Here is a 16,930-nt window from a genome sequence, read left to right as displayed (position 1 = left end):
AAAATCGATGTGGCAATAATTGTTTTAAATATATTTTGTTTTTACAGGGGAAAGTTTGGTTACGGCTAAATACAAATCTTAGATGTTTTTAAGAAATAATGTTATATGGCTAAAAAAGGCTGTGACTGTCGGGCCTTCAATGCTTTTGTTCTCTATGGTATATTTTTAATGCAGCAAAATGCTTTAATATCACATATACTTTTGGTATATTTAATATTTTTTAATATATTAATTCGATATACTTTATTTATAATATCGCCTTCATCTTGAGAGTTTTATAAACTAAATATACTAAATAACAATAGTACTATACAGCATATCATCATTAAGTATTATATGTAGTTAATAACACATAATAAAGGTCTAGTTGAGTATGCTTGGCTGTGAGATATATGCTTCATATTCTATGTGAACGGTCAAAATATTACCTCATAATATTGTTTATTGCATAATTTCCAAATTTTTTGTATGTTTTTGTAGGAATTTTTAAGGATCAATTGGATTAGAGGTGGAGATATCGTAATTGTAGCTGAAATATTATACTTTATATTCGTTTTCTATTAGAGGGACAAAATAGATCGGAGCTGAATTTTAAAACAATTTTGGTTGCCCTATCACTTATAGTCTCTGAGTTCTGTGTGTTCATATGAACGGACGGACAAAAAGACAGAAAGTCATTATATCGGTCTGGAAATATATGCATACCATTTGGTTATACTAAATATACCATACAAACTATGTCACACAACAAGCAAAAATATAGCGAGGGGTATATTATATTTGGTATATTTATATAGTAATATATTCATACAATATCATACCATATCAAAAAAATACTAAAAATGTGTCGAAGGATATGTTTGGTATATACATATAGTACTACATTCAAAATATACCAAAAAGTACATAAAATACACATTGTTATAATACCTCTGCAGTTCTGAGCGCTAGTTCGTTGCTGGTGTAATAAGCACTTACCAGCAGACCACCACTACTTACAAAGTGGCGTCTAGAAATGCGTTTTTATACCCGCTACCCATAGGGTAGAAGGGTATTATAACTTTGTGCCGACAGAAAATGTATGTATGTAACAGGCAGAAGGAGTCATCTCCGACCCTATAAAGTATATATATTCTTGATCAGCGTCAACAGCCGAGACGATATAGCCATGTCCGTCTGTGTGTCTGTCCGTCTGTCCGTATGAAACACTGGATCTCAGAGACTATAAGAGATAGAGCTATAATTTTTTTTGACAGCATTTGTTATGTTTGCACGCAGATCAAGTTTATTTCAAAATTTTGCCACGCCCACTTCCGCCCCCGCAAATCAAAAAAAATCGAATAACAAGCCTAATTTTAAAGCTAGAATTGCGAATTTTGGTGTATACAACAATCACTATAGTAGTTATGATTCCTGAAAATTTGGTTACGATCAGATAAAAATTGTGGAAGTTATTAAAGAAATACTTTTGTATGGGCAAAAGCGCCTACTTACTACATAGGTTCTGAGTTGCTGAGTTGCCGACAATCTGGTACATTGTGCCGTCTATGGTATATTTTGAATGATGTACTATATCGATATACCAAATATACCATTTGGTATATTTTTAGTATTTTTGCAGTATATTCGGTATATTTGAAAATGATACCGCAATATTTTGCCTTTATTAAAAATGGGTAGCGGGTATCTCACAGTCGAGCACACTCGACTGTAGCTTTCTTACTTGTTTAATTTCCGTTTTTGTATGAAATGGTCAATCGCCACCGCCTCGATTACCCACGAACTAGTGAAATAGTGCAACATATTAAGGTCTTTAAGGAAAGTACTTACATTAAAATAAGTGCTTACATTGGACCCCATGGAGAGGCCTGCCATTACAAATTAAAAAACATGTACACTTGCAATTACAGTTATTATTTAATTTAAATTTTTCTTTATTCTAACGGGTCTTGTTCTTTCATTACTTTTAGGCAGCTCGAGTTTTTAAAATATTTCTTTTTTTGGAGCTGCAGGGCCTTTCTCAATTGGTCCTCAGCTGGGCCAATACCGCCGACTGCCGTTATTGAATCTTGAAATAAAAATGATTAAAACAGTTTTAATAGATTGAAGTGGAATAATGAAGTCTAATAATCATTATTAAATAATTATCTTTTAAAATACTCATCGATCATAACACCAAAGAAATTGTCTTCTTTTTTTAGGGTCGCAATCCCCTGTCATTATTTCCATAACGTAAATTTTCTGTCATAATTTCCACTTCCTCTTCTTTAGGCACATTGGCGTTTATACTAACTGCTTGTCGTACTTTTATTATCTGATTATTTAATATTTTACACATTAAACATATAATATATACATATATTATTTTTTACGTAACTCACCTAATAATTGATCGATTGATCCGCTTTGCACTTCTCTACTCAAATGCTTGCACAATTTCATCAGCCAGCAAAGAGCAAAGAGTAGCACAAAATAAAACAAAGACGCGTAAACAAACAGCGATATAAATCGTAATCGAAGTTTTGTCTTTAATCTTGTGTATGCTCTTTCCACAAACTAACAAAAACAAAAGCGATGCTTCCCGTTATTTTGTACTTATGCTTTAAAGCGCATACATTTTTAACTAGGTGGTTCGACGATCGTTTACTATAGGGTCACTTTAGTAAGTACCCATGTAGTAATCGGCGAGGTAAGCCAATCGACACCTCCAGTTCTGCTGGGACTCTTCTACCCTATCGGAGGCGTGTATGAAAAATGCATATTAACAAGGCTGTTGAAACTAATTTTAGACTTTAGTTTGAGACATATATAATATACAACGAGAAACTACGTTTCCAGTCAGCCAATTATAGTACCACGATTTTTATTTTTATAAATATTTTTGGGTTATTTTTGAAACATTAATATTTTCCCAGACTACCTATTAATAATCGGTTAAATAAATATTGAAGTCAAAAGTGAAGTAGCATAATTTATTTTTAAAACTTATTTGTGCAATTGGGTGCTATGTAAATATGATCGTTTACTATATAACGGGAATCTTCAGACTTCAAAAACATCAGATTCCACATTTCATTCGAAAAGTGTAGTTATCCATCATGAGAATTACTCTCGCCTGTCTCATTGGTAATATACTCATCTGTCCTTCGAGAAGAAGAAATGTGATCAACTAATCTTATCCATTTAGCGAGCATCTTGCTCATCAGTGTCGTCGACTTCACCCAGGGAACGAGCAGCTGTGGTTGCCCAGATCCAACCACAACTAAATGTCCGACAACCACTAAGTGCACAACAACCAAATGTCCCACAACAACCCCATGCAAAACAACAACCACTTGCAGGACAACTAAATGTCCCACAACCACTCGCAGGACAACGACAACTACTCGCAAGGTAAAGACAACCACTCGCAGGACAACCAAGGCCCCAGCAACAACCACTCGCAGGACAACTCAGAGAACTACGTCTAAGAGACCGAGCAAGACAACATGTAGACCATCACGCAGGCCGACTCGTAAGCCTTCACGTAAACCTTCACGTAAGCCATCCCGTAAGCCATCCCGTAAGCCATCCCGTAAGCCATCACGTAAGCCATCACGCAAGCCATCCCGCAAGCCATCACGTAAGCCATCACGCAAGCCATCCCGCAAGCCTGGAAAGCCATCTCGCAGACCTGGAAAGCCTGGCAAGCCATGCCGTCAATGCGGTCCCGGTGGTAAGGCCTGCCCCGGTTGCCCAGAGCAAGGACCACTGTGCAAGGATCTATTGGCTAAAATATCAGCCCTTGAGAAGCTGATCAGAGCCTGCGTCTGCGGTCAGAACCGAAACCTCTTGTAAGGCGTGACCTATCCATAAAATCCACATCATGAATACGGAGACCTCTCTCGACTTGTTGACTAATTCTTAAGCGTTTTGTTTTTATTCAATAAAATTTAAGTATTTTGCATACCAATTAATGAATTTTTATACCCGCTACCCATAGGGTAGAAGGGTATTATAACTTTGTGCCCGTCTGAACACCTAGATCTCAGAGACTATAAGAGATAGAGCTATAATTTTTTTCGACAGCATAACAATGCTTGCACGCAGATCAAGTTTGTTTCAAATTTTTGCCACGCCCAATTCCGCCCCCGCAAATAAAAAATTTTGGAATATACTACAATTATTATAGTAGTTATGATTCCTGAAAATTTGGTTGCGATCAGATAAAAATTGTGGAAGTTATTAAAGAAATACTTTTGTATGTGCAAAAGCGCCTACTTACTAGGGGTCTGAGTTGCTTTGGCCGACAATCTGGCACATTGTGCCGTCTATGTTATATTTTGAATGGTGTGCTGTATCGATATACCAAACATACCATTTGGTATATTTTTAGTATTTTTAAGTATTTTCGGTATATTTTGAAAATAATACCGCAATATTTTGCCCTTATTAAAAATGGGTAGCGGGTATCTCACAGTCGAGCACACTCGACTGTAACATTCTTACTTGTTAATATCTTAATTCGTGATCCTATGCCGTAAAAAAATATATTTTATTTTTACAAGGGAAAGTATGGTTACGGCTAGATACAAATCTTAGATGTGTTTAAGAAATAATGTTATATGTCTAAAAAAGGCTGTGACTGTCGGGCCTTTAATGCTTTTGTTCTCTATGGTATATTTTTAATGCCTTAATATCACATATACTTTTGGTATATTTAATATTTTTCAATATATTAATTCGATATACTTTATTTATAATATCGCCTTCATCTTTAGAGTTTTATAAACTAAATATACTGAATAACAATAGTATTATTCGACCATAATACTATATAGCATATCATCATTAGGTATTATATGTAGTTACGAGGGTGGGCTGATAAATAGTCGGCATTACAAAGAAAAAACGTTTTTTTTTAATTTTGCTTTTTTATTTCTCAACATAATCTCTTTTTGGACGTATGCACTTGGACCACCGATCCTCCAGTTTCCCAATACCTTCCATAAAATAGGATTTGTCCAGGTCCTCAAAATAGGCGTTTTTTCACAGATTACCTGTTCATTTGAATGAAATTTCTTACCCCCAAGCCATTTTTTTAAGTTTGGAAATATATAATAGTCACAGGGTGCTAAATCTGGAGAATAGGGGGATGAGGGAGAATTTCGTAGTGCAATTCACACAATTTCGACATGGCGACATGGGTTGCGCTTATTTTCCATTGTGAGCAATCGCGGCACCCATCTTGACGAAAGCTTTCTCATGTGTAAAAATTCGTGTAAAATGTTTCCAACGCGTTCCCGAGAAATGTTTAGAGCATTTGCAATCTCTCGCAGCTTGATTCGGCGATCATCCAATATCATTCCATGGACTTTATCCACAATTTCTGGTGTTGTCACCTCTCTAGGACGACCCGGGCGATCATCGTCAAAAATGCTTGTCCGCCCGCGTTTAAATTCAGCAGTCCAATATTTTATTGTTGAAAACGATGGAGCTGAATCCTTATAAACTTTGTCTAACTCATTTTTAATATCGTCGTTGGATTTCTCTTTTAAAAACAGAAATCTTATGACAGCACGATATTCGATTTTATTCATGTTGACGACAATGCAAAAGTGAATGCCCTAAAAGTCCCACCAAAATTACCAGTTTTGATAAAACCGCATGAAACTTTCACAGTAATCAGCTAATAGAAAACACTAATCGAATAAAATATTTACGAATTTTTAAAAAATTTGTTTCTTTGTTATGTCGACTATTTATCAGCCCACCCTCGTAATAACACATAATAAAGGTCTAGTTGTGTATGCTAGGCTGTGAGTTATATGCTTCATATTCTATGTGAACGGTCAAAATATTTCCTCATAATATTGCTGATTAATTTCCAAGTTTTTTTTTAATGATCTTGTATGATTTCAAAGGGTCATTTGGATTAGAGTTAGAAATATAGTAATTGTAACTGAAATATTATACTTTATATAAATAGATCGAAGCTGAATTCTAAAACAATTTTGGTTGCCCAATCACTTATAGTCTCTGAGTTCTGTGTGTTCATATGAATGGACGGACAAAAAGACAGAAAGTCCGGTCTGGAAATATATGCATACCATTTGGTTATACAAAATATTCTTTTCTAAATAAAAAAAAAAATAAGAAAGCTACAGTCGAGTGTGCTCGACTATGATTTACACGCTACTCATTTTCAGTAAAACCATTTTCCAAAAATATACCTAAAAATACACAAAATGGCTCTATGTATTTGCTATATTGATATAATACTACATTTAAAATATACTATAGAGTACAAACTGTCACACAACCGGCAAAATTATTTGGTATGCTGATATAGTAGTATATTCAAAATATACCATTCCGTATCAAAAAATATACCGAAAAATACTAAAAAAAAAATTGAATGATATATTCGGTATATAGATATAGTACTACATTCAAAATATACCAAACAGTACATAAAAGTACATTGTTATAATACTCTTCTACCCTATCGGAGGCGCGCATAAAAAATGCAATGTTTCCAAGGCTGATGAAACGAACTTTGGACTCTACTTTAAGATAGATATTATATACAACGAGAAAATACGTTGCCAGTCAGCCACTTATAGTACCACGATTTTTATACCCGCTACCCATAGGGTAGAAGGGTATTATAACTTTGTGCCGGCAGGAAATGTATGTAACAGGTTGAAGGAGGCATCTCCGACCCTTTAAAGTATATATATTCTTGATCAGCGTCAACAGCCGAGACGATCTAGCCATGTCCGTCTGTCCGTCTGTGTGTCTGTGTGTCTGTCCGTCTGTCTGTCTGTCCGTCCGTCCGTATGAACACCTAGATCTCAGAGACTATAAGAGATAGAGCTATAATTTTTCGACAGCATTTGTTATGTTTGCACGCAGATCAAGTTTGTTTCAAATTTTTGCCACGCCCACTTTCGCCCCCGCAAATCAAAAAAATTGAATAACAAGTGTAATTTTAAAGCTAGAGCTACGAATTTTGGTATATATAATAATTACTGTAGTAGTTATGATTCCTGAAAATTTGGTTGTGATCAAATAAAAATTGTGGAAGTTATTAAAGAAATACTTTTGTATGGGCAAAAACGCCTACTTACTAGGGGTCTGAGTTGCTTTGGCCGACAATCTGGCACATTGTGCCGTTTATGGTATATTTTGAATGGTGTACTATATCGATATACCAAACATGCCATTTGGTATATTTTTAGTATTTTTTTTAGTATTTTCGGTATATTGAAAATTATACCGCAATATTTTGCCTTTATTAAAAATGGGTAGCGGGTATCTCACAGTCGAGCACACTCGAGTGTAACTTTCTTACTTGTTATTTTTATAAATATTTTTGTGTTATTTTTGAAACATCAATATTTTCTCAGACTACCTATTAATAATCGGTTATATAAATATTGAAGTCAAAAGTGAAGTAGCATAATTTATTTTTAAAACTTATTTGTGCAATTGGGTGCTATGTAAATATGATCGCTTACTATATAACGCGAATCTTCAGACTTCAAAAATATCAGATTCCACATTTCATTCGAAAAGTGTAGTGATCCATCATGAGAATTACTCTCGCCTGTCTCATTGGTAATATACTCATCTATCCTTCGAGAAGAAGAAATGGGATCAACTAATCTTATCCATTTAGCGAGCATCTTGCTCATCAGTGTCGTCGACTTCACCCAGGGAACGAGCAGCTGTGGTTGCCCAGATCCAACCACAACTAAATGTCCGACAACCACTAAGTGCACAACAACCAAATGTCCCACAACAACCCCATGCAAAACAACAACCACTTGCAGGACAACTAAATGTCCCACAACCACTCGCAGGACAACGACAACTAAATGTCCCACGACCACTCGCAGGACAACGACAACTACTCGCAAGGTAAAGACAACCACTCGCAGGACAACCAAGGCCCCAGCAACAACCACGCGCAGGACAACTCAGAGAACTACGTCTAAGAGACCGAGCAAGACAACATGTAGACCATCACGCAGGCCGACTCGTAAGCCTTCACGTAAACCTTCACGCAAGCCATCCCGCAAGCCATCCCGTAAACCTTCCCGCAAGCCATCACGTAAGCCCTCCGGCAAGCCATCTCGTAAGCCATCCCGCAGACCTGGAAAGCCTGGCAAGCCATGCCGTCAATGCGGTCCCGGTGGTAAGGCCTGCCCCGGCTGTCCAGAGCAAGGACCACTGTGCAAAGATCTCTTGGCTAAAATATCAGCCCTTGAGAAGCTGATCAGAGCTTGCGTCTGCGGTCAGAACCGAAACCTCTTGTAAAGCGTGACTTATCATGAATACGGATCAATCTCCCGACTATTTCTTTGTTGACTAATTCCTTAAGAGTTTTGTTTTCCTTCAATAAAATTGAAGTATTTTGCATACCAAAAAATGCAGTTTTACTATTTACTCATATTAATAATTCGTAAATCTGTTGCATTTGATATAGTTTCATTTAAGAATATCTCACCACATTAATTATCTGTTTCTTTAATTCAATATTTGATTATCTAGGCAGATATTTCCGACAATTTTAATGAAATTACAGCCACACAATCTAGATATCAATCTGTGAAGGTGTCTGATTGTTGGCAGGATTCATTTACATAACTTATACATATGTATGTAACCTGCTGTTAACTGTGGTGAAAAATTATTAACCATGAGAAAACAAATCAAAAATCAGACGCAAATAAGCCAAAACCATTTAACGCACACTTTGAGGCGAGGTTTCGCAACAAAGGCTTTAAAATCACTTTGCCTCCGTGTGTTTCAGTTAATTAATTATTAATAATTAATGAACAGCAGATGTGTGTGTGTGAGTGTTTGTTACGTTGTGTATTGTAACTGTTGTGGCAGTTGCTGTTGTGTGTGTTGCTGTTGCTGTTTATTGCCAGCTTCTCTGCAGCCACCTGACGTCTGATTTTATGGTGCGCCCATAAAAACGCAATTAGATTGAACGCTGAAGCTCATAAAAGCCACATGAGCGGCATCAACCATCAGTCGAGTCGAGGCAAGGCGAGGCTGTCGACTCAGTGGCAAGCCGCACTAATTGAAATAATTAAAATAATCAGTACATCATCCGCTGGTGGGCGCGGCATCCGTCTCTCTTTCTCTCTCTCTCTCTCTCTCTCACACTCTCTCTGATTGGCTGGCAGCATCTCTTAAAGCTACCGTAAGCTAGTTTGCGGTTGCAACTAAATTTCAAATATTGTTATTACAGCTCTTCTTAGCAGGTGTTAATATAGCCTGACATGCGCTGCGTATACGTAATTTGAGTGCTAACTAACTCCCACTCAGTTTTCATTCATTCGCTGAGATTTTTCAGCATCTTTTTTGAACCAACTGTTGCTGCTGCCTTTCGTAGTTTGATTGATGGCCTAACCTAATACGTTCTTTCCTTGGGCAACAATTTAAACGGCAATTCAATTTCATGGCCGCTTTGCCGCCCTCAAAATAAGCTTGGCATGTCCTTGTCTCTACAGCTCTTTTTATACCCGTTACTCATAGGGTAGAGGGGTACTATAACTTTGTGCCTGCAATCGGGTACTAGTTGCTTCGGTTGACAATTTGGTATATTTTGTGGTTTGTGGCATATTTTAGGTGTTGTACTTTGACGTTATACCAAATATATCCTTAGCCTTATTAATTTAGTATATATTTAAGAATATGACTTTATTTACAATGCACTTTATTAATATACCAAATATAGCCTTCGGTATAATTTGATATTTTTCGGTATATTCGTTTGGTATATTTTTTAGAATATGGCCTTATTGAGAATGTACTATATAGATATACCAAATATATCCTTTGGTATATTTCGGTATTAGTTTGGTATCATTTTGGTATATTTTTAGAATATAACCTTATTGAGAATGTTTAGTTAAGGTTAATTTTGTACAGCAAAAAACGGCTACTCCAATCAGGTCTTAGTTGCTTTGGCTGGCAATCTGGTATATTTTGTACTTTATAATATACCAAATACAGCCTTCGGTATATTTTATTATTCGATATATTGATTTGGTATGTTTTTAGAATATGTCTCTTGTTTAGTGGGCATCTCACAGTTGGTTCGGACCATATCAGTATTTTTTCGGTATAATAATTTGGTATATTTTTTTTAGAATATGGTTTTATTAAAAATGTACTATATGGAAATACCAAATATGGACTTTGATAAGTTTTTTTTATTTTTACGGTATATTTATTATGTTAATTTGATATATTTTATTGAAAATGATTAGCGAGTATCTCACAGTCGAGCATAGTCAATGGTAGCATTCTTACTTGTTATTTTATGGTTCTTACTTGCTTGCCTGCCAATCCATAAACAGTTTTTGGCCACACAAAAAGCATTCGGCCAAAGAAGCCATAAATCAAAATAGCTTTAAACGCTCAACAATCGATTCGCTCTTAGCTGCCATCAAAATACATTTTCTAGTGCTGTAAATAATTATAAAGCAATTATTATCAGCTCTGGCTTTTTACAATTGACGATTGACCAACAAAAGCCGCTCTTTATGATGAGTCACGAAATGCAAGCGAAGAATATCTTTGGAAAGCCAATCAAATTATTATCATTGGGCCACTTAATTGCACATTATACGGCGCGTAGTACATAAATTTAAAGAAGTCACTCAATAAGTAATTACTTGAGCGTAATTTAATTAAAATGCCATAAAAATAATTCGCCCTGCCATTTGTATACGCAATTTATGCCATATATAATGGCAAATGGTTCGAGGAGGAGAATGAAGGAGGAGGATGAAGGAAACGCTCTTCAACACAACAGACAGTCTAACAGATAGACAAATAAAAATACTATCATCTGCATAATTTATGTATGTTAGAGCGAGAGAGCTGAGTGGGAGGGAGGGGAAAGCAAAACCTATGCATAGAGACGACTGAAAATCAAGCCGAATTTGTTGTGCTACAAATGCCAATTTAATGCTGCCCTCTGCTTGTTTTTCTTTCGCTTCTTTTTTGCTTTCTATGTTTTTTTTTTTTCTTTTGGTGTTTGGGAGTACAAATTGAAGTGAGTGCTTGAGAAAGCTGAGACTGATTTCGATGCGCAAATCGCAAGAAATTCTCCAAAAAGTCGCAGACGTGTTTTACTTCATTTAACATGCGAAAAAGAAAACCTCCTTAAAGTGCATGAATGCGAAGCTTTTCATTTTGTTTTATAGCACTAATAAATTATTGATTAGTTGCCAAAAAATTATTGATTACTTGAAAGTTTATTATCAATAATTTTAATTGATTTTTTGCATACATATGGTAATTTTATTATTTTAATGAATATTTAGGCAATTAATTATTAATCATTTTAATTTGATTTATATCATATTTATTTTTAATCTTTTTTATGTTTTATTAATACTATAATTATTTCATTTCATTTGTATTTAATTAATTTTTCTTCATTTTTAATTATTTTGTTGGACATTATTGTAAATTGCATATAAATATATAATATAAAATCGAAAGAAATGAAAATAAGATCTTTTTTGAGTTTAGTATTAATTATTATATTTATATAAATACGAAAAAAAACAATAAGAATAATCTAATCGCAATACATTCTTAACAGCAATATATTATTTTTATTAGTATGTATTTCTATTCAATTAGTTATTATTCATTTGACTTATATATATATTTTTAGCGACATTTTGAAGTCGATTTTTAGTTGATTTCGTTGGTTTTTATTATTAAATATTCTTTAATGAACACGAATAAAATAGTAATGATATCTTTCTTCTTAAATATTATTTTTTATTGTTTATTGAATTTATATAAATACCAAAGAAATAAGAAAAAGATATTTATCGAGTTGAGTGTTATTATTTATATTTTTATGAATGCAAAAGAAATAAGAATAAAAACTTTATGGACTTTTATTTTTAATAATAATATTTATAAGAATAATATCTTTAGTAAGTTTGGTATTATTATTTCTAATATTTAAATGAATACTTAAGAAAAATGGAACAAAATCTTTAGTCCTTTCAATGATTTATCTTTCCCAAATAAGGAATAAGCTTGTAGAAAACTTGACGAAATTGTTTGTCGGAGTGTCAAATGAGGCAATGAGATGTCGCAAGGAATTGAGGCGGCGAATTGAGATATTCTCAATTATGTGTGGACGCTGTCGTCGTTTGTCATTGGCGCTGTCTGTCACTGTCTCTCGTCTGTCTCTTTTCTGTCTCTCTGTCTGTCTCTGTCTCGTCTCGCTGACTGGTGTCATTTCTCGCAGCTTATGAGACTCGCTTAATAATATGTTAATTGACAGCTTAAGCCAACTGTCAGCACACACACACACATACCCACACACACACACACACACTCATGCATGCATGTGATATGTGCTCACTCAATTGGTAATGGAATTACAAAAATCCAAAGAGGCAGCAACAAACAAAACACAAAATACGAAGAAAACAACTACAAAAAAAAAGATAGAAATTGTAATCGACATGGTTGAATGTGAGTGGTCTGTCATGACTAATTAATGGCGTAGCACACTGCGTATACGCAATCTACACTGAATGCTCTTTGTTAAAATATGCAAATGTAATGAAGTTTCGCCACGTTCATTGTTCTTTTTTTTTTTGCAACGTCTGCATCATGAAAGCGTTTACTGTGAAAGTGCAAAATCAAATAAATCGTGTAGAAAATCGTAATGGCACTGTGGTGTAATGTATACAAATATTTATTCAAATTTATATCTAATTTGCATACAAAGTCTTTTAATTAGTTTAAAGTGGATCAACTTATATTGAACCATAAAATAAAATATGCAGTATTAATGTGCTACTGCATTTGATATTAATAAAAGACATTATATTTCATTTGTCATAATTTCGATTTAAATTGGTTATTAGAGACATTTGTTTTAAGTTCATTTTGTTGGCTATATAAATTAAAATACTCATAATATTAGAGTAATAAATAAATGATATCATTTTAGGAATAAGGCATTGAAAGACATTTAAATTAAATTTCGCTGCTAATAAAATTAATCGAAATTTGTTTTAATTGAATAAACTTTTCATGGCAGTTAATTTTGAAATACAAAATAAATAATATACAATTTCTTTGTAGTAATAAAAGACACTTATTTCAGGTACTTTATTAAATGAATAGTAAATTTTAATAATGTTAATGTTATTTGTTTGAATCAGACTTTTTATTGATAGATTAAAGCTAACATACATATATCAAGTAGTTGCATTCAGTTGCATCTTGCTTTGTGCGCTGAACTTAAATAAAACCAACTTCACAAGGACTTAAATCGAACTAAATCGAACTATCAATACTTATTGAAAGTATGCCGAGATGAACTTTAGTAATACTAACAAATTTGCAATTACAAATTACAAATTTCAACGTTGTATCTCTTCAGCTATTTTTCAATCTGCTGCCCATTGTACATTGAGCTAAAATGTATTTATGCCAACACTAAGTTAAAATAGAGCTTTATTTGCATAATGATTATCTTCACATTTATTTATCCCGTACACAAATAAAATATACATAACTTTACATATCGCTGTGCACATATTTAAAATATTAATAATTTGTTGCATGTAATTTGTAATTTTTGCAGGCATCACACACTTCTGCTTCTGATACTCCAATAATAATAATGCTGCTCACCTAACCGATGGTGGGGCGTGGCTGTGGGCGTGTGCTGAAAATGTAAAATCAATTCGGCAGCTGCACACACACAGACACTCACACAGACACAGACACACACTCACCCACACACACACACACACAAACACTCTCACACACGCGAGCGCATAATAAATACCGATCAAGAACAAAAGCACCCGACAAAAGAGATAATTGTTGAGCACTTGGCGAGTGGCGAGTGGCGAGTGCTATTAAAAACTGGGCGTGGCAATGGGCGCACAGCACTACGAACACGAACGCCCACCACGCCTGACCATGGCCCTGATGCTGCTAACAGTGCTAATTAGCTGCTGCTGGCCAACAACTGGGAATCTGGCATTGGCTTTGGCATCCGCATCCGCATCGGCATCAGCATCGGCCGTCGAATGTGCCGATTGGCAAAATCCAACTGATTGCAATAGCAACAACAGAATTTTGAACAATAGCAACAGTGGAGGTTCTGCTTCATCCTCATCGACATTGGAGCAGCTAAATGGTTCAATGTTGCCAGACGATCTCCTCGAACCGGATCTGGAACGAGATGGAGACAATTGGCCGCTGGAGCGCGTTGTGTCCACCATTGTGCCCGTCTTTTTTGGCATTATTGGCTTTGCCGGACTCCTGGGCAATGTCCTCGTCATACTGGGTAAGTCTCTGACTCTGGCTCTCTTTTGTTTATGTAATTGCAGTTTACTCGTCCTCTTGCCTCCCCTTTTTATTACCACAAAAAACACACACACGAACACACATAAAAGCAAAGCCCGTTTACATTAGCGAAGGGACCTTTGCTTTTCTCTCCTTTGGCTTTTTGCTCAAATTATGCGTAATAATTGCAAAAAAAAAAAATATATATATAGATTTTGTTGCTCGCAAGCCGTGCATTAACTGGATTTAATATTCCGCCCATAAACGCTCTCTTCGCGACGCACAACAACAACAGCAACAACAACAATGCCATAAAATGCCAAACTGGACTAATTGATTTTTTATATCCAAGTGTGCATTGCGCTCACTTTTTCCCTCTCCCTCTTGGCTTGCAGGTCGTATACGCATTTTGTACGTGTTTCGCTTTACGTCGCGTAGCGTCAAGGTCACAAAATTGTTGCAACATTACGCTCAGCCGCATTTTTTGCCGTTAAAGTCGCATTATTAACGTCGTCTTGGCTGAACGTCATTTAACGGCTGAACGCAAGCCAACACAGGTTTTCAATAAACAAACTAGTTGATGGCTGAAAATATTATGTACGATTTTCTATTAGCATCAATTTTTATAACCACTATCGATTTTAATTGTAATGAACATTTTATTGGAAAACGGTATGGTATATTTAAATACTACTAATACATTTCGGACCCTTTGCAAATATTATGGTATATTTAAATACCATGTATTAGTCAGCCCAACATAATGTCGGTATGCTTTATATACCAAAAGAAGAAGCGAATGTCGAAAGCTCTCACTAAACTGTTGCTATCTAATTCGTTATAAACTTATTGCTATATTTTTATAATATGCAAATATTATAGTATATTTAAATACCACTCATAGCCAATTTCGACATATTTTCAGTAGGCTTAATATCTGGTGCTTATACTAAATTATTGTCATTCAAGTTATTAGTATATATTATATTTAATGCTATATATGGTATATTTAAATACCACTGTTGATCATATGGTATATTTAAATACTACTAATACATTTCGGACTTTTTGCGATATTGTAATGACACTCAAATATTATGGTATATTTCAATACCATGTATTAGTCAGCTCAACATATTGTCGGTATGCTTTATATACCAAAAGAAGAAGCGAATATCGAAGGCTCTCACTAACTGTTGCTATCTAATTCGTTATAAGTTACTTTTTGCTATATTTTTATAATACTCAAATATTATAGTATATTTAAATACCACTCATAGCACATTTCGACATATTTTCAGTAGGCTTAATATCTGGTGCTTATACTAAATTATTATCATTCAAGTTATTAGTATATATTATATTTAATGCTATATATGGTATATTTAAATACCACTGTTGATCATATGGTATATTTAAATACTACTAATACATTTCGGACTTTTTGCGATATTGTAATGACACTCAAATATTATGGTATATTTCAATACCATGTATTAGTCAGCTCAACATATTGTCGGTATGCTTTATATACCAAAAGAAGAAGCGAATATCGAAGGCTCTCACTAACTGTTGCTATCTAATTCGTTATAAGTTACTTTTTGCTATATTTTTATAATACTCAAATATTATAGTATATTTAAATACCACTCATAGCACATTTCGACATATTTTCAGTAGGCTTAATATCTGGTGCTTATACTAAATTATTGTCATTCAAGTTATTAGTATATATTATATTTAATGCTATATATGGTATATTTAAATACCACTCTTGATCATATGGTATATTTAAATACCACTAATACATTTCGGACTTTTTGCGATATTGTAATGACACTCAAATATTATGGTATATTTAAATACCATGTATTAGTCAGCTCAACATAATGTCGGTATGCTTTATATACCAAAAGAAGAAGCGAATATCGAAGGCTCTCACTAAACTGTTGCTATCTAATTCGTTATAAACTTATTGCTATATTTTTATAATACTCAAATATTATAGTATATTTAAATACCACTCATAGCAAATTTCGACATATTTTCAGTATGTTTAATATACCAAAAAGATGAGCTACCATTCCATGCTCTTATTTAACAATTGCCATCTTAAGAAACTTGTTATAAAATTTTCAAATAAATTTAAAAAAATACGTTTCTTAGTTCACATTCCATTTGCCAACATTTATGATAATAATTATGATTATTATGATTATGTTAATATATATGTATGTATGTATATGTACATATAAATTCTACTATTTATGTATGAAGCAATCAATGCATTAAGTGCACTTTCCAATTATTTGCTTTATAAACAATTTGCAGCGAGCACACGCAATTTATGTCGCATGCCATTTAAATGTCGCATGCCATAAATGCGTATCGCGTGCATTGCGATAACATCATTTGTGTGGCTTATATACATGCGTGAAATTCCAATCAGAGTATCAGCGAAACTCACACAACTCACAGACAATGGCATTAAGTGAAAATGCATATTGCACATTTCACGGGAATTTCTGTGGTGGCATTTTTTGTGGCATGCGTCGAACAACAAGTTTTCAAATAGTTCCCC

General features: G+C 34.4%; 3 protein-coding genes across 3 annotated transcripts in view; all 3 read left to right on the top strand.

Annotated features, from left to right (window-relative positions):
- LOC117577676 (allatostatin-A receptor) overlaps window positions 1-16,930 on the top strand; it is a 98,802-nt gene that overhangs the window by 37,970 nt on the left and 43,902 nt on the right. Inside the window, exon 3 of the mRNA XM_052008688.1 lies at window positions 13,637-14,350. Coding sequence (XP_051864648.1) covers window positions 13,936-14,350 — 415 coding nt within the window. The 5' untranslated portion in view covers window positions 13,637-13,935. The remainder of the gene's footprint in view (window positions 1-13,636; window positions 14,351-16,930) is intronic.
- LOC117577679 (salivary glue protein Sgs-3-like) lies at window positions 3,098-3,837 on the top strand. The gene is made up of 2 exons (XM_034262574.2): window positions 3,098-3,126; window positions 3,188-3,837. The coding sequence occupies exons 1-2, from the start codon at window positions 3,099-3,101 to the stop codon at window positions 3,835-3,837; spliced, it is 678 nt and encodes a 225-aa protein (XP_034118465.1). The 5' UTR covers window position 3,098.
- Window positions 7,543-8,304, top strand: LOC117577680 (salivary glue protein Sgs-3-like). The gene is made up of 2 exons (XM_034262576.2): window positions 7,543-7,602; window positions 7,664-8,304. The coding sequence occupies exons 1-2, from the start codon at window positions 7,575-7,577 to the stop codon at window positions 8,302-8,304; spliced, it is 669 nt and encodes a 222-aa protein (XP_034118467.1). The 5' UTR covers window positions 7,543-7,574.

The sequence above is a fragment of the Drosophila albomicans genome, chromosome X, assembly GCF_009650485.2.
Source record: "Drosophila albomicans strain 15112-1751.03 chromosome X, ASM965048v2, whole genome shotgun sequence".
Classification (NCBI taxonomy): Eukaryota; Metazoa; Arthropoda; class Insecta; order Diptera; family Drosophilidae; genus Drosophila; species Drosophila albomicans.
This window is presented reverse-complemented; position numbering and strand designations above follow the sequence as displayed.

Bases quoted from the DNA above. Each gene is read 5' to 3' on its own strand.
- LOC117577679 (XM_034262574.2), top strand. From the start codon at position 3,099: ATGAGAATTACTCTCGCCTGTCTCATTG. The intron at 3,127-3,187 runs GTAATATACTCA...TTATCCATTTAG, and splicing joins TACTCTCGCCTGTCTCATTG to CGAGCATCTTGCTCATCAGT.
- LOC117577680 (XM_034262576.2), top strand. From the start codon at position 7,575: ATGAGAATTACTCTCGCCTGTCTCATTG. The intron at 7,603-7,663 runs GTAATATACTCA...TTATCCATTTAG, and splicing joins TACTCTCGCCTGTCTCATTG to CGAGCATCTTGCTCATCAGT.